Here is an 18843-nt window from a genome sequence, read left to right on the forward strand (position 1 = left end):
ATGTATTTTTTTTAAAAGGACAATAATATATATTGGGTGGGGGGCTGGTCCTACGGCTTAAACTCAGGGCCTGGGCACTGTCCCTGAGCTTTTTGGCTCAAGGCTAGCACTCTACCACTTGAGCCACAACTCCACTTTGGCTTTTTTGGTAGTTAATTGGCAGTAAAAGTCTCAGAATGTCCTTCCCAGGCTGGTTTTGAACCTCCATCCTCAGATCTCAGCCTCCTGAATAGTTAAGATTATATGCATGCATGAGACACAAGTGCATGGCTTTCAAGTACAATAATCAAAAAAAAAGTCTAAAAACACAGTTATACTGCAGAAAATACAAAAATTTCATTTATTTATTTGTCTCATTTACCAATTGATTAGCTACAAAGATATAAGCTGTGACTTGGAGTTCAAAGCAGTTTCTTTTTTGGCAGGTAAGTCCTCTGATTGTATCTTAAAAGCAGTATCCTGTTTTATCTAGACTCAGTTGATCGTTTACGTTTTATATATGTTTCCTTAACAGTCATCTTTTCTTCATGATCACTAAAGCACTAAAACATACATCGTCCTTGCCTTCATATAAAACATACATCGTCTTGCCTTCATATATTTGAGTAATACCGATCACGATTCTGGAAGTCTCTGTGAGCGTATTTTGCATAGATCTTGCTATGTGGAATCCTTCCAAAAGGTTCGTGGTCATTGAAACAAGACTCAAAGACTTCATCAACAGCCTTCTCAGCTATTTCTCTGCTGATATTCCTGACAGCCAGGATAGAAAGAATGGCTCTGTCTCGCACACAAGTCTAATAAAAAGGAAGCAAGTGGCTTTAGTTCTACATGAAAACATAAACACAAAATTATCATTATATATAATGTAAGAACTAGAATTAAAATTAAGCTTCTCTCATATTTTTTTTACTAATTCCTGTCATTCCAAAAAAGGGAAGAAAAAAAACAACAAAGAAACTTAATCCTCAAATGATGGAACATGTTTAGGACAATTTAAAATTACTTAGCCATAAATAAGACCTCTATTTTATCATTTCTTCAATAATTTAAGTACACGTCATTCTCTGACAGATTCTGTCAAACAACTCCCAATCTGCAAAGTCACAGAAATTCTACATAAGCCATGTCCTTATTGTCCTTGCTTACTAAAATTCCACTGAAGTTAAAACGTATATTATTCTGGAACTCTCCTCCTATTTCTCAGTTGATCACTCACTGCTAGGTAACTTCCTCAAAACTACAGGCATACACACCCAAACTTGGGAAGTGCCTTAGCTTTAAGATAAAAAAAAAAAAAAAAGACAAATATATTCCTTCAGTGTTCTTCCCATGGGTCTTAGAGTTATATTTCTAATGTCTATTCCTAAGTGGCCTAATGTTACATACCTATAGACTAGAATTTCTCAATATTCTTAGCTTAAATATTTCAAGAAATATAGTACCCTGTTATCCTAATTCTTGGAATCCTTTTATTAATTTCTTTCTCCCCATCTCCAAACTAAAATTCAAAAGAACAGCATTTGACCTTTCCCCAAAAAATAAACCCAGGCATAGCAATACATACTTGTAACCCAGCCCAGGGGTCCTGAGGCTTGAGACTAGGAGTGCAAAACTAGCCTGGGCAAGACACCATTTCAAGATAAAGTAATTTTTTTTTAAATCAAATATTGGCTTTAATGGATATGCATCCTGACAAGCACTAATTTTCTCTGCATTATTCCAATTTTCCTTCAGCCTTGTCAGCATGCTTGAGCTAGATAAGATACTCACTAGCACTTTTCAACTTAGCTGCAACCAGACACAGGTTTTTAAAACTAAACCCTAAGCATAAAAGAACAAGAAGGAAAGGAAGAACCATGTGGAATTATAACAGCAACTGCCAGTAAGAGGCAATTTCTCCCCTCTAGGACAAGACCAAAGGAGCCAAAAACTAACTCCTGAGGCCCCAGGGTTGGAAGACAGTTTCACTTCTTGCCAGATGTCATAAATCTGTTAAACTAAAAGTAGATCTGCAATGGATAGTCACAAAACCAAGCTACAGTATCAGTCTAAATGAACATCAACTAATAAATAGTCGGTTCCTGTACCTGCTGTTCGTATTTCTTGGACCCACGCCATACGGACGCAGGGACTCCATTCTCAAAGACAGTACCACCCAGAGTCCATGCCGGTATCTACCATCACCACATGTGTCCCCTCATCTTACTGATTCTACTTTGTTTTCTGCGGGTGCTACCCAATAGTTTTCAAAAGAGACAGAGAGATAGACAGACAGACAGAGACAGAGAGAGAGACAGATAGAGAGAGACAAAGACAGAGAGAGAGAGAGAAACTACTGCTCCCAAAACTGAGGACTCTGTCCCACATGTTAGCCCATTATACTATTATTAATTTTTGGAGTATGCTGACATGAGCCCTCCTTCCTCAAGAGGGACAGGGATTCGAGGGCACAGAAGGCACAGGGCACAAGACAAGTCAGGATGCATCATCAGGCTGCTTTGGTACAGACCAGAAGCTTCATGGTCCAGCCAGAGTGAGGCCCTCCAGGCAGCTCCCATTCACTAAGTCCACAAGTTCTCACAGTAGTTCACTGACTCTCCATCTCCACGCACAGTTGCATTCCTCTCTTCTTGGGTGAACCAGTGGACCTCCTATTCCAAATTTACCTTTTATGCATCTGGTTAAAATGGTGATCCTAATGTCTCATAAAATGCAACTCACTTTGAATGACTCCACCTAGCTCTGCCCATTAAAAAAATATATACACATAACCAGCCCTTCTCCCAAGTATGAACACAGAGCCTGGGGTACTATGGGCATAGCTTCTTGAAACATTTATTATCAGCTGTGAGAGCTATACATTCTCTTCCCATGCTCATCTACCAAGAATCTTAAAGATTTTGTAGTAAAATAATCTCATTTAGTTTTGTCTTTTTATTTGCAAAATCCCTCTCAGTACTTGCATACCCAAGTACACTGCAGCACTCGTCACAAAAGCCAAGCTACAGAATCAGCCTAAATGCCTATCAACCAATAAATAAATAAAGAATATATGGAATACATATTGGAGTATTTTTCAACCATACTGAAGAATGAAATCACATTGTTTGCAGGAGACATATGGTCATCACACAAAATGAAATAAGGCAGGAAGACAAATTTCCTTGTCTTCCTTGTCCGTAAGGCAAGTACGGAATATTTTTTCTCATATGCAAAAACTATCTTTTTTGTTTATTTTAATAATGACCTAAAAGTAACAAAGGGACTATTAGGAAGGGTAAGGAGGCGAGGGCCAAGGGAAGAGAGAACAAACAGTGAGATAGTTAGGAGATACAATCAAAATACAGTATACATGTGTGTGGATATGTCACAGTAAAGCTCGCTAATACCTATAATGAATATACATTAATAATTTCTTCCCTTATCAGGTCAGTCCATCATAACCAAGTCTGTTCCAATCCAAAGCTTTCAGGCCTTTGAGATGGCACTAACCACAGCAATGACTTGTGCTACAATCTCTGCTCGGACAGGAGTTACATTTTCTGTCCCTAGATCATTGTGGTAATTTTAAAATATAAATTCAGGACTGTTAAAAGCTATGCAGTGGGGCTGGGAAGGTGGCTCAGTGGTAGAGCGCTTGCCTTGCATGCATGAGGCCCTGGGTTCAATTCCTCAGTACTACATAAGCAAAAAGAAAAAAGCTGGAAGTGGCGCTGTGGCTCAAGTGGTACAGCACTAGCCTTGAGCTGAAGAGCTGAGGGACAGCGCCCAGGCCCAGAGTTCAGACCCCACAACTGGACCCCAAAAAAAAAGCTACGCAGTGATTTTACTTCTATTCTTCATCTTCCACTATCCAAACATGTCCAGAAGCAAGATCACAGCTCTAAAACCTCTCACCTAGTCACATAAAAATTTGTCCTTAAATATAAAGCAGAACTCCTTGACTTACATGATCCATATTCTGTATTCTTTTCATATATGTGGTTCTTGTAAATTATAAATACTAAATGTACTTCATTTCTTTATTCATTATTTCTACTTATAACCCATTTGAGAGTAGGTGTCTTTTATGTTAGTTTTTACCTGGTGGTGTCGTTTTAATCCAAAATGGAGCCGGAATATTTCATTTACAAGTGAACAGTCCCCACTAAGGTTAGCAGCTCGAATCTATCACAAAGACAAATGAAAAGAAATGCTCAGTGGTATGTGTGTGTATAACATCAACCAAGTCTTAAAAACTGGGAAGCAATATAAAACAGAGTATATTCAAGATTTCTTTTAAAGGATTTTAAACCATTCAAAAGCAGACTCCAGCTCAGTCAGGAAAGTTTGTGAGACTCTTATCTCCAATTAACCAACAGAAAACAGGAAGTGGTGCTGTGGCTCTAACTGTGACGCTAACTTGAGCACAAAAAGCTCAGGGACAGCACCCAGACTATGAATTCAGGCCCCATGACAGAGGGAAAAAAATCATGAGCAATGTTAAACAATGCCATATACATCAGGACAGGAGGCAGAGGATTTCAATCTCCTACCAAAATAAGTTTTCTAGACTTATCTATGGCCTTATTATAGACAGAACTAATGTCTTTGGGAACTAAAGGTCACACACTGAACCTCAGTGTTAGAGTCTATAATCTCTACAGAATAAAGACACTCTCAGAAATTACTAAAAGGAGTTGAACAAAGCATTCTTCTTAATATCTAAAAGCTGCACTTCCATGTGGGCTCAAAATGGAAGCCAACTATAGCCATGGCACTTTGTGCACATGGCCTGAACTCTCTTGGACTTTCCCTTAAACCTGAGGCATGATTCTCCTGCAGCACTTTGACTTTCCCAGGAAAAATTAAAGGTGCAAACAAAGCACAAACAATCAAGGATATTCTAAACGTGTGATACTATAACTATGGCAGACTGAAGTTGTGACATACTTTCTAATTCACTACATTTTCATGGATTAAAAAGAAAGTACTGGGGCTGTGAAGGTACTCAGTGGTAGAGTGCTTGCCTTGCATGCATGAGGCCCTGGGTTCAATTCCTCAGCACCACATAAGCAGAAAAAGCTGGAAGTAGCGCTGTGGCTCAAGTGGTACAGTACTAGCTAGTCTTGAGCTGAAGAGCTGAGGGACAGCACCCAGGTCCAGAGTTCAGTCCCCACAACTGACGGGGGAAAAAAAAAAAGTAAGTAAGTATTGGAACTCCCCACCAAGATTCCACAACATCTGGCCACATTTTTTATATTTCATAGCAAACAGAATATCCCACTTCTTGTTACTGCTACAATAACATGGCCTCATTCTTCTGAAGAGCTCAAGGAACTTAATACACTTTAGCTAGCAGGAATTAATTCTCATAGCATGCAAGAGAGAGACATATTTAAAAACTCAGGTTTTAGGCCAGTTGCCAGTAGCTTATGCCAGTATCTCACACTTGTAATCCTAGCTACTTAGGAAGCTGAAATCTAGGGATCACAGTTCAAAGCCAGCCCAGGAATGAAACTCTATTAGACTTTTACCTCCAATTAAGCTCAGGTGATAGAGCAGTAGCCTTGAACAAAACAAAATCAAGGATAGCACCCAGGCCGGAGTTCAAGCCCCAGGACCAGCACACACACAGAGACACACACAAATACAAAAACAAAAAACAAACATACCAAAAAAAACCCCACAGGTTTTAGTCTACTCTCCAAATAATTTGAATTGCATTTAGATGCAGTGAAGTACTTATTAATTTCAAGGGGAATAATCTAAGTTATTAAGCATAAACTTTGAGATGTAGATATATCTATAGAGATAGATGTATAGAGACATAGATATACACATGCTTGATGATAAATTGTGTGTGTGTGTGTGTGCGTGTGTGTGTGAACTGAACTCAGGAATTGAACTCAGGGACTGGCTGCTATTGCTGAGCTTTTCTGCTCAAGGCTAGTGTTATACCACTTGAGCCAAAGCTCCACTTCTAGCTTTTTGGTTATTCATTAAAGATAAATGTCTCACAGACTTTCCTGCAGTCTGGCTTCAAATGGTGATCCTGAGATCTCAGCCTCCTGAATAGCTAGGATTAGAGGCAGGAGCCACCAGCACTCAGCTATGTTGTAGATTTCAAACTAAATGTTTTGCCCCAGAACAAGCAAGGATTGTTCCTAAGAAAGACAACACAGAACCCTGGCTTTAACCTTGACTCTGAACTTATTAACTATAGAATCTGAAGAACTGTTTGACTACTCATATACATAAAACAAGAATAGTAACAGTATGGGATGTTGTAGAGCTTAACTAAAAAACCAGGTACTGAAAATGCTTAAATAAGGATACAGGCTGACCCACTGTAACAATGATATGTACAAGACACTAGGTTGAAAAATAAACTTTACAATTTAGGCAGGGGATGGGGAGAGTGTAGTTGTGGAAGGGATGGTAGAGGAAAAACAAAGGAGGAGGCAACAATGCTTGATAGGAAATGTACTCATTACCTTGCTCATGTAACTGTAACCCCTCTGCATAGTATTTTTACAATAAAAAAGTATTTAAAAATAGGTTTAAAATGCTCAACAAGAAAAAAAAAAAAAAAACGAAACAAGTGCTAGTGGCTCATATCTGCAATCCTCATTCAGGAGAGTAATATCTGGAGGATCATGGTTTGAAACCAGCACAGGCAGAAAGTATCTGAGATGCCACCGCCAACTAACAAAAACCCAGCTGGAAGCATAGATCAAATGATAAAGCACCAGCTAAGAAAGCAAGCAGCATCAAGCTCATGCCTGAAATCCTCGATACTCAGGAGGCTGATATCCTAGGATCACGGTTTGAAGCCAGCCAAGACAGAAAAGTCTGAGGCTTTTTTGATGTTGTTGTTGTTGTTGTTATTGCTGGTTGTGGGTCTTGAACTCTGGGCCTGGACGCTGTCCCTCAGCTCTTCAGCTCAAGGCTAGCGCTCTACCACTTGAGCCACAGCGCCACTTCCGGCTTTTTTCTTTTTGCTTATGTGGTGCTGAGGAATCGAACCCAGGGCCTCAGGCATGCAAGGCAAGCGCTCTACCACTGAGCAGCCTTCCCAGCCCCTAAGTCTGAGGTTTTTATCTCCAACAAAAACTACCAAAAAGCCAGAAGTGGAGTTGTGGTTCAAGAGGTACAACACTGGCTTTCAGTAAAAAAGCTCAGGGATTTGAGTTAAAAAAAAAAATAACCTGAGGCCTTGAATTCAAGTCCCAGGACTGGCATGGAAGGGAAAAAACAACAACAAAGAAAGCAAGCCAGCCCAGAAAGCAAGTAAAAAGCTGAACAAATACGAAGCCCTAAGTTCAAACCCCATTACTGCAATAATAATAATACTTCATAAAGAGATGCTTTTTTTTTTTTTTTTTTTTTTTGGCAGTGGTGGGGCTTGAACTCTGGGCTTGGGTGCTGTCCCTGGGCTCTTCAGCTCAAGGCGAGCACTCTACCACTTGAGCCACAGTGCCACTTCCGGTTTTCCAGTGGTTTATTGGAGATAAGAGTCTTATGGACTTTCCTGCCCGGGCTGGCTTTGAACCGTGATCCTCAGATCTCGGTCTCCTGAGTAGCTAGGATTACAGGCGTGAGCCACCAGCGCCCAGCTAAGAGATTCTTATTTAAGATGTAGATCAACAGTAGCATGTACAAAGTCACAAAGTTCTCCAGCAAGATTAGATTCCCAGGACCACAAAAAATAAAACAAAATAAAATAAATTTTAAAAAGAATCCCTACAAACAGCACAGTGCTTGGCATTTAGCCCTCAGGGGATACTAGTTAGTTTTTTAATACCATATAACCTGTTCCATAGGAAAAATAGTTTAATAGTATAATTGAAGTTAGTCATCACTATTATTAGGCCTTACTAGTACTATTTAAGATAATCCTAAAAATATACTAAGGTAGAACTATGCAAGGAAAGGAATATATTTAATTAATTATACTTGAATGAAATGTTCATTACAGAGTGTTCTGGAGAGAAATAAGTGTCTTCTCAGTGGAACTCACCTCAGAGCAGGCCAAATGTCTGACATTGGTGAACCAGTGCACATGAGCGCGACAGTGGTCAAATGCATGAATGAGTTCGTGTGTGACCACTCTGTCCATATGGTCCTGATTACCAATATTATTCTGGCACAGAACAATCTAGGAGACACAAAAATAAGAGGAGCTCTGTTATTTCCAAAATTTGCATTCATTTCTCAGATTGCCCATGCTCTCCTCCATGGTGACAAAGCTCACTGGCTTGGACTGCCTCTTCTTAGTCTTTTCTACCCTCATTCCTCAAGTTCCAGCCCTATCTGTCCCATGACTGGCTTTTCCCTCTTCCCTCCCCTTAGATGAAAGACACACACTCACAGACTGTCCACATTTAGCTGATATACCAATTTGTCTTGGACCCCTCAGCATTGTGGTTACAAGTGTGGATCGTGGAGAAAAGCAGACACATTGAAATTCTTAACACTAGTCTTTGCTAACATGGCACCTCTGTCCCTCAGTTTCCTCAACTATAAAAAACAAAGTACCTACCTCATAGGATTGAGAAAACTAAATGAGAGCATACATAAAATATTTATCAAGCTTCTAAGTAAGTGAGGAATGAATAATCACCAGCCACCACTGAACTCATTGTACTAGAATGAGAAAAAAAAGTGCCAGGAAAAATTATCGGAAAGCCCTTCAGAAAGAAGGGCAAAAAGCCAGTGGCACACTAAGAAGAATTCTATGCAAATTAGAGCGACCCTAATACAGCTGCTATTAACTGTAGACTTATTAGATGTCAGAGGTTTCATATATATAGATATAGATATAGATATATATTCAACATTCACCGAGTCAACTAAACCTAATAATAAATTTCTAATCTACTAATCAAGACAGAAATTAGTCAAATATTTACTAAAATGTTTAAACTTATCAATGACAGTTCTCATGAAAAAAAAAAATCCCATGTTTGAGAGAGTGCAGGGACTGGTCTAGAAGGCTAAGAAAGGCTTCTCTGTCAGGAATGTTAAAAAAACGAGATCTAACAGATAAATGGGAATGAAATTTAAGAAAAAGAAGGGAGTATTCCTGACAGAGAGAAAAACATTTGCCAAGGGAGAAAGAGAGCTGAGGAATGTTGAAAGCAGGTCCAAGAAGGGGCATTCAGAGTGAAGGGTAGCATGCATGAAATGGACTGGTGAGGTTGACAGGGGCCAAATTCTCCAGAAAACTCTTTACCCTGAGAGCAGTGGGAAGCCACTGAGGAAGCCTGAGACTCAAGTACTTTTGCTTTCTGTTGTTTTTATCCTTCCAATTGTAGTTGGAAGAATAAGAAGGAAACAACCAAAATGAAATGTAGGGAAGCTAGTAGAAAGGTAATAAAAATCTAGACCAGACTCAGGATAAGATAGAATTATGAGAACTAAACAAGGAATTCAAGAGATAAACTGGACAAAATTTGGTGATGGAGAGAAGACAGGGAAGCAATCAGAAGTATCCATAAATTTCTGGCTTAAATAATAAGAGTGGACGACAGAAACTATCCACTGAAATAGGAAGATCTAAAAGACCAGATCTGGTGAAGACAGGAGACAGCACAATTTGGACTTGGATGTATCAGGTATAAGATGTCTTGAAGACATCCAAGTGAAGATGTTAATGGGGACTTGGATTTATGGACATAGCGTTTAAAAGATTCTGAGCTAGAAAAATTAATGAGATCCTATTGTCAGAATATAGAATAAGAAAAGAGGGAATCACACCAAGAATTAAGGGCCTTCAACATTTAAAGGGCTGGAAGAAGAAAATAAATCTAGCAAAACACACACACACACACACACACACACACACACACAACCAAAACAGTGTTGTGTATGGAGGGGAAGTATTTGAAATATTTGGTACTGTGCATGCTCTATGACCCAGAAATTCTGTTCCAAGACTGCGACCTTGGAAAAACTGGTCAATGTGCACTAAGACAGAGGGTCAAGAATACTCAGGCTGTTCCCAATAAAGCTGAAAACAATCAGTATTAGATAGGGTAAATTGTATTATATGCAATGGTGAAATTAAATAAACCAGAGAGGTACAGATAACAGCATGGAAAAATCTCACAATGTTCAATAAAGAACTGAGAGTTACCAAAAGACTCATGCCTGTAATCTGAGCTGAGATCCAAGGATCACAGTTTGAAGCCAGCCAAGGCAGTAAAGTCTGTGAGATTCTTATCTCCAATCAACTACTCAGAAATGCCAGAAGTGGCACTGTGGTTCAAGTAGTGAGCACTAGCCTTAAGCAAAAGAAATTCAGAGACAGTGCTGAGGCCCAGAGTACAAGCCCAAGACCAGAGAGGGGGAAAAAAGACTATCTACTGTGAGATTTCATAAAGCTAACATATATTTCACAGCATTCTCTGGGTAAAACACAAAAGCAAGCATTTAATAACACACACTGGACTGCAAGGAAGATGAGAAAAAAAAATATTCAGAAGCAGGGAATGATTTCCACAAGCATTAGGATAAGGAAGAGACATAGGAACTTTTATTGGTATGATCTATTTTTCAAATCTTTTTGTTTGTTTGTTTGTTGTTGGTCGTGGGGCTTGAACTCTGGGCTTGAGTACTGTCCCTGCACTCTTCAGCTCAAGGCGAGTGCTCTACCGCTTGAGCCACCGCAACACTTCCGGTTTTCTGGTGGTTTATTGGAGATAAGAGTTTCACAGACTTTCCTGCCCCGGCTGGCTTTGAACCATGATCCTCAGATCTCAGCCTCCTCAGTAGCTAGGATTACAGGCACGAGCCACCAGCACCCGGCTTACTTCTCAAATCTTGATGGCAGTTACACAAGGTGTTTCCTTCATTCTATATGAAAGACTTCTTACTAAAAATTTTTATTTAAGCAGAAAGAGTATGTAACTTACTCAACACTGCTGAGAATTAACATAAAAATGTCTAAGCCTGGGAAGCTCCCATCTGTAATCCTAGTTACTTGGAAGGTAAACATCAGGAAGATTGAAGTTCAAGGCCAGCCTCAGTGAAAGGTTCACAAGATCCTGTATAAATCAACAAATGCAAGCAGTGGTCCTGTGTGCCCGCCATTCCAGCTACACGGGAAGCTGAGATTGAGAAGATCACAATTTAAGGCCAGTCAGGGCTAAAAAGTTCACAAGACTCCATTTCAATAGAAAAATATGGGCATGGTGGCAAGCACCTATCTCAAGTAGAGGGAAGCATAAATAAGAAGATTATGGTCCAGTCTAGCCTGGGCAAAAAGTGAGACCTTATCTCAAAAATAACCAAAGCAGCCAGGCACCAGTGGCTCATGCCTTTAATCCTAGCTACTCAGGAGTAGCTGAGATGATCAGGTTCAAAACCAGCTTTGGCAGGAAAGCCTGTGAGACTCTTATCTCCAATGAACTACCAAAAAAGCCAAAAGTGGGTCAAGTGGTAGAGCATAAACATTGAGCAAAACAAGTTTAAAGACACTATCCAGGCCCCCAAATATAAGCCCCAGGACCAGCACAAAAAAAAAAAAAAAAAGCAAAAAAGTATCAAAGGTGTGGCTCAAGTGAGAGAGCCTGTTCAACAAATTTAAAGTCCTAAGTCCTAAGTTTACATGCCAATACCACAAAAAACATTCAAAGTGTCCACTCGGCTTAATCCTGGGAGGCAGGGCAGCAGATGAACTTACCAAGAGTAATTTGAGTGTGTGTGTGTGTGTGTCTGTGTGTGTGTTTGTGCGTGCGCCAATCCTGGAGTTTAAACTCAGGACCTGAGTGCTGTCCTTAAGAGCAATTTGTGTGTGTGTGTGTGTATTTGTGCGCGTGCAAATCCTGGAGTTTAAACTCAGGACCTGAGTGCTGTCCTTTAGCTTGTTTGCTCAAGGTTAGTACTTTACCACTTGAGCCACAGTTCCAATTGTAGATTTTTGGTGATTAACTGGAGATAAGAATCTCATGGATGTGGCTCAGTGGTAGAGTGCTTGCCTTGCATGCGTGTGGCCCTGGGTTCAATTCCTCAGCATCACAAATATAGAAAAAGCCAGAGTGGCGCTGTGGCGTAAGTGGTAGAGTGCTAGCGTTGAGCAAAAGAAGTTCAGGGACAGTGCCCAAGCCCAGAGTTCAAGCTCCACAACCGACAAAAAAAAAAAAAAAAGTCTCATGGACTTTTCTGTCTGAGCTGACTTCTAACGATGATCCTCAGACCTCAGCCTGCTATCTAGCTAGCATGAGCCCAATGGTGCCTGGCACTTCTAATTTTTTGAGACATACACAAAGACTATCAAACAGAACACCCAGCATAATAAGGTGCTCAGCAAATATCAGGAGGAGAAAAGGGCGGGACAAAGCATGAACAAATACAGCAGTGGTACTCACTAGAAGCTATGTTGAAAATGAATTATACAACTTGTGGGCAGAAATAGGAGGTAAAAACTGGGAGAGAATGAAGGAAGGGGTGACAGTGTCCAAAAAGAAATGTACTCATTACCTGACTTACAAAATGGTAACCCTCTGTGCATCAATAATAACAACAAAAAATGTTTAATTTTTTTAAAGAAGGCTTAAATAGAAGAAAACAATATGGCAAAGAAACCTACCTGAGATGTTGAAGCATCAAAACCTCCACTGACATTTCCACTACAATCTTCACAAGAAAAGTGCCTGTCTCTGTTAACAGCACTAAAAGGAAAGAACAGATTAAAGAGACAATGTTAAGAAGGAGTGGGGAAAAGCCCTGGCCAACAGTCAAAAGATCCTTCATCATATAGGAAATCTCCATCATTCATATATATGGAACCTTTGGAAAACAATGGGAAAGACTTCATCTTCTTACCTATAAAATATGGAAATTGTCCTTGTAAAATCTACCCTAGTTCAAATTCTGACTCTATAAAGCATTTGGTCAACTGGTGAAGACCATATTAGAAATATGATGGAAGCCAGATGCAGGTGGCTCACATCTGTAATCCTAGCTACTCAGAGGCTGAGATCTGAAGATCACAGTTCAAAGCCACCCAGGCAGGAAAGGCTATGAGACTCTTATCTCCAATAAACTACTCAGAAAAGCTGGAAGTGGCACTGTGATTCAAGTAAGAGTGCTAATCTTGAGCAAAAGAAGCTCAGGAACAGCACATAGGCCCAGAGTTCAAGCTCCAGAACTAGGATTGGGGGGGGGGGGGGGGGGCAGTCACCTGTGGCTCTTGCTTGTAATTCTAGCTACTCAAGAGGATGAAATGTGAGGATCGCAGTTCAAAGCCAGCCTGGGCAGAAAAGTCCATGAGATTCTTATCTCAAATTAACCACCAGAAAAACAGAAGCAGCACTGTAGCTCAAAGTAGTAGAGTGCTAGCCTTGAGCAAATAGAGCTCAGGGACAGTGCTTAGGCCCTGAGTTTAAGCCCCATAACAGGAAAGGGAAAAGGGAAGGGAAGGGAAGGGAAAGGGAAAGGGAAAGGGAAAGGGAAGGGAAGGGAAGGGAAGGGAAGGGAAAGGAAAGGAAAGGAAAGGGGAAATGGGAAAGGAACAAAGAGAGAAAGAAAAAAGGAAAGAAAGAAAGTAATGGTGGCGTTTCTGTCCTTGGACCAAATGTTAGGAAGTGGTTCTCAGAAGTTACTTCCTTTAATCACTTCTAAGTTAACATCTGGAGGGTCCCCACTACATATCATTGTTCATAAGGAACAATGCCTAGCTGGTGTCACAGAAACTCCAGGTTAGGTAATGACTTAGAAGAGAATTTGAGTATTGTTTACTAAATACCAAGGTAAATGGTACAGCTACAGACTGAATCAGAACAAAGACAGCAGGAGAGAACAAGGCCCACCTGCCATGAACACTGCCAGTCACAGTCTATGGAAAAATCCTTCATGATCTAAAGTGAGAAATCTCAAGTCACTCTGGTTTTTTAGTTCTTTGTTTGGAGGAGTCAAAATATACAGTAGCATTTTTTAAAGATTTACTTACCAACCTGAATGCTTCATAGCATCAAGTAGAAGTTTGACATATGGATCTAAAAAGATATTGATTCCATTAAGTGTGCTATTGGAAAAAGTAGCACTGATTAAAATTTCTAAATAACAGTATATCAACAAAGAATAACTCACAAACACCATGAAGTAATACTTTCTCTAAAAATGTAAAAATGAACATAAAAGAGAAGCTTAAATAAATATCAAAACAAATCTTGGATGAAATAAAACATGAATACAAATACCAAAATAGGCCAGATACTGGTGGCTTTGCCTGTAAAACTAGCTACTCAGGAGGCTCAGATCTGAGGATCACTAGAAGCCAGCTGGGGCAGAAAAGACCCCATGAGACTTATTATTAGCTTCAATTAACCACTCAAAAACCAGAAGCAGTGCTGTGGCTCAAAAGTGGGAGAGTGCGGGGCTGGGAAGGTAGCTCAGTGGTAGAGCACTTGCCTTGCATGTATGAGGCCCTGGGTTTGATTCCTCAGCACCACATAAGCAAAAAGCCGGAAGTGGCGCTGTGGCTCAAGTGGTAGAGTACTAACCTTGAGCTGAAGAGCTGAGGGACAGCATCCAGGCCCAGAGTTCAGGTCCCATGACTGGATGAACCGCCTCCCCCCCAAAAAAAAAAAGTGGTAGAGTGCTAGCCTTGAGCAAAAGAGCTTAGGGACAGCACCCAGGTTCTGTGATTAAGTTGCACAACTGACACACAAAAATAGCACCATCTTAGTATTTGGGGTTCTTTTTTTGTTGGTCGTGGGCCTTGAACTCTGGGCCTGGGCTCTATCCTTCAGCTCTTCAGCTCAAAGTGAGCGCTCTACCACTTGAGCCACAATGCCACTTCTTGTTTTCTGAGTGGTTTATTGGAGATAAGAGTCTCATGGACTTTCCTGCCCGGGCTGGCTTTGAACTGCAATCCTCAGATCTTAACTGCCGTTGCCTGACCTTAATATCATTTTGCTATGATAGCAAAAAGCAAAAGACTGAGTCTTAGGGGCTGGGAAGGTGGCTCAGTGGTAGAGCGCTTGCCTTGCATGCTCGAGGCCCTGGGTTCGATTCCTCAGCACCACATAAGCAAAAAGAAAAAAGCCGGAAGTGGCGCTGTGGCTCAAGTGGTAGAGCGCTAGCCTTGAGCTGAAGAGCTGAGGGACAGTGCCCAGGCCTAGAGTTCAGGCCCCATGACCGGACCCAAAAAAAAAAAAAAAAAAAAAAGACTGAGTCTTTGACTTATTTATGCATGATATCCACAAACAATAACATGATATCCACATCTGAGGAAGGCAATAGCTACACTGTTATATGTACTGATTATACCCCACCAGGAACACCAAGTCCATTCTCAAGTACCACACTCAAAACGAGACCTGACAACTGAAGCTCTTCCATAGGGAATGATAATTAGAATTTTGCAGGACTATCTAGTAAGAAGCAAGAAAAGACTTGGGAAGTTGGAAATTAGAAGACAGACTACAGGAGCTTCAAGAACTGAAAAGGTGCCTGCGATGTGAGAAAAGATTCATCAATATTGCTTCAAAGGGCCAAACAAGGCCAAAGAGTACAAATCACATAAGGCAGATTTCAACTAATTTCAACTACTTAAAGCTGTCAAACAATAGACAAGTTCTTAGAAGCTCAAAGAGTTTCTAAGAATGAGCAACCTGCTCTAGGAGAGGTCTAAAGAAACCCACTCAGTGATTGAACAACCATTTCTTATGTGGAATGGGGAAGCCTAGATGATTCCTGCAGGCTCATCCACTTCTAAGGGACTCAAAGAGTCTCTATTCCAAGAAGTGCAATGAACCCAAATACCTCTAATATCAATTTTCCATCTAGGCACCTTGCCCAGGACATAACAGACAAGGAGGAAGGAAGGAAGGAAGGAAGGAAGGAAGGGAGGGAGGGAGGGAGGGAGGGAGGGAGGGAGGGAGGGAGGGAGGAAGGGAGGGAGGGAGGGAGAGACAAGGACCTAAAAATATGATGAAAGCCAAACCTGATGAAAGAAAAGTAGTTAAGTATAGGGCTACAGCTTTACGAGGCTGCTCCTTCTTAAGAGTGCTAACAGAATGATTACTAACAATAGGTATTATTAATCAAGTATATACTAGGTACCAAGCATCATATTAAGTGCATTATTCAAGCAATTTCCTCTGGGAAGATGAGGCTAGTGATGCCCAGGGTATGTCATATTCAACACTCTGAGGGTCTTCCACCACTTAGCTCTTCCATGGTAAGAGCTGCTAGCCTTATTCAGCTCCTGATAGGCTGGCACTTTACTCGTCCTCAGACCTGTTCCTTAAAGCTCTAAAAGAGGTATTCTTTTCTTTCTTTCTTTTCTTCTTCTTCTTTTTTTTTTTTTTTTTCAAATCCTTGGGCTTGAATTCATGGCTTGGGCACTGTCCCTGAGCTCCTTTTGCTCAAGGCTAGAGCTCTACCACTAGTGCCACAGTGCCACTTCTGATCTTTTCTGAGTAGTTTATTGGAAATGAACGTCTCATGAACTTTACTGCCTGAGCTGGCTTTGAACCATGATCCTCAGATGTCAGCCTCCAGAGTAGCTAGAATTACAGGTGCCCAGCTAAAAAGAGGTTTTATTATAGGACCTGAACTCTAGGCCTGGGCACTGTTCCTCAGCTCTTCAGCTCAAGGCTAGTGCTCTACCACTTGAGCCACAGTGCCACTTCAGGCTTTTTCTACTGATATGGTGCTGAGGAATCAAACCCAGGGCCTCATATATGTGAGGCAAGCACTTTACCACTGAGCTACCTTCCCAGCCCAAATAGAGATACTCTTTTTTTTTTTTTTAATGTCAGTCCTGGGGCCTGAACTCTGGGCCTGGGCACTGTCCCTCAGCTCTTCAGTGCAAGACTAGCACTCTACCTCTTGAGCCACAGCTCCACTTCCAGCTTTTTCTGCTTATGTGGTGCTGAGGAATTGAACGCAGGGCCTCATGCATGCAAGGCAAGCACTCTGCCACTGAGCCACCTTCCCAGCCCCAAAAGAGGTCTTCTTATCCCTCCCTCCTCTTTTTTTCCTTCCTCCTCTTTTTATTTTTAAATAAAAAGGTGAAGGAGATCAGAAAGGTTAAGTCACTCTTTCATATCTAAAGAGAGGGAGAATTAGAACCCATGTTTAACTCTGCTACCCATGTTCTTTCTGATGTAATTTCATTTGGAACCTTAAATTCAGAGTTCTTTAGTTGGGGTATGGCTCAAGTGGTAGAGCAAGAGGAATAGGAAGTTAAGATGGAAGGAAGGAAGGAAAGAAGGAAGGAAGGAAGGAAGGAAGTTAAGAAAATCTAATGTAATGCCTCTGGGACTGGAGAGAAATCGGTTAGTGAGAAGTTGTGTTCCTAAGCCTCTTAAGAATACAATGAAAATATTAATCCTCACTCCAAAAAAACACTTAGGTGCATGCACACACGACTTTTCTGAGGTTTGGACACTAGGTGACCTCATTCCACCTCCGTGCATAAAGGTGAAGAATCCCTTCAATAAGGACAGGTTTAGGGGGAAATTTTTAAAAATAAAAAAATACTGTTTCTGCATGGTTAGCAGTAGTCCTTTCCCCTTTTTATGGGGGCTCTTTGAACTTTCCTCACCTGATCCCTAAAGTCTCCAGGTTGCTACACAATTTACATAAGAAATCCATGAATATGAGGTGGGAATGTGGCTTAGTGGTAGAGTGCTTGTCTGGCATATGAAGCCCTAGGTTCAATTCCTCAGTACCACATAAACGGAAAAAGCACGAAGTGGCGCTGTGGCTCGAATGATACAGTGCTAGCCTTGCGCAAAAGCAGCTCAGGGACAAAGTCCAGGCCCTGAGTTCAAGCCCCAGGATCGGAAAAAAAAAAACATTAAAAAAAAAAAAAAAAGGAAAGAAATTCGTAAATGTAACCGAAAAGGGCAAAGTCTCAGCCTCACTTTTTATTCATTCTACAAGCAAAAGAGTAGAGTTGAAAAGCCTCAGACTCTCCTCTCATGGGGAAACTGAGGCAGGCCCCGCTTACTACCTCGTAACTCTGCACCTTAGGCTGAGTGCCGGAACCCCACCCATCCAGCACCTGGGACTGCACCGGCGCCCTCCTGGCTGGGTGGGACGCAGGCCCTTGCCCCACCGGATCTCAGACACCACCTCGCCGACCCCCAGCCTCCGGGTCTCGGCTCCTACTTGTCTGCAGCGTCCTGAGGAGCATGAGCTGGCACTTCTGGTTGTGGGTGAAGAAGCTGGAGAGGAGCCCTTGCTGGGGCTTCTCCTGCGCCGGCCGCTCGGGGAAGACCTGGAAGGAGGCGGGTGGCGGCTGCTGCGGTTCCCCCGCCGCGGGGCCTGGCTCACGCTCGTCCCCAGCTCCCGCCATACAGCTCGAAAAACCTCGCGCCGCCCGCGGTGAGACAGGAAGAGGTAACCGACCCGCCGCCCACCCCACCGTCCAGCCCTTCCTCTGCAGGGCGCACCGGCCGTGGGGTTGGGCGGAGGGCGTTGGGCCCGCGGGGTCTCCCAGCCTGGTTAGGGGACAGGGCGGGCCCAGATCGGGGCGGGGCCAGATCGGGGCGGGGGTCAGCGGTGGGAGGTGATTGGGCGGGCCAGGTTCGGTGGGCGTGGCGAGATGTCTGGGCGAGTGGGCAGGGCCAAAGGGGAGGGATGGGGCATGAGATGGGCGGGACGACAGGTGCGGGGCTTACAGGCGTGGGCCGGGCGCCACGCAAAGGCCTGGGCTGGAGCTGTCAACGGTTTGGCTAGAGGTGCCCTTCCCTTTGTCATGGGTAACCAGTTCACGTAGGCAGCCTTTTGCTGCCTGCTGAACAGTTAGGGGAGTCCTGGACACTCCCTCCTCCTCTCCAATACTGGCCACTAAGTCTCCTGCCATTGAAAGTCTTCGCCATCCTCCCACTCCCCTGC

At 42.2% G+C, this 18843-nt stretch overlaps 1 protein-coding gene across 3 annotated transcripts; it reads right to left on the bottom strand.

Moving 5' to 3' along the window:
• Positions 1–321: 321 nt before the first annotated feature.
• On the bottom strand, positions 322–18441 carry Atp23 (ATP23 metallopeptidase and ATP synthase assembly factor homolog). Of its 3 annotated transcripts, XM_042698897.1 has the most exons (6): positions 18115–18441; positions 13940–13985; positions 12578–12659; positions 8006–8143; positions 4087–4170; positions 322–797 (listed from the first exon to the last, which is right to left on the bottom strand). In XM_042698897.1, exons 1-6 carry the CDS (start codon positions 18299–18301, stop codon positions 594–596), a joined length of 741 nt encoding a protein of 246 aa, XP_042554831.1. In that variant the 5' UTR covers positions 18302–18441; the 3' UTR covers positions 322–593. The 3 variants fall into 3 exon arrangements, with proteins under 3 accessions (XP_042554831.1, XP_042554832.1, XP_042554833.1); XM_042698898.1 differs by lacking the exon at positions 8006–8143; XM_042698899.1 differs by lacking the exon at positions 12578–12659 and having other exon boundaries at positions 18115–18133.
• Between the last annotated feature and the right edge of the window lie 402 nt (positions 18442–18843).

Source organism: Dipodomys spectabilis, unplaced genomic scaffold, assembly GCF_019054845.1.
Source record: "Dipodomys spectabilis isolate Male_0828 unplaced genomic scaffold, ASM1905484v1 ptg000234l, whole genome shotgun sequence".
Taxonomy (NCBI): domain Eukaryota; kingdom Metazoa; phylum Chordata; class Mammalia; order Rodentia; family Heteromyidae; genus Dipodomys; species Dipodomys spectabilis.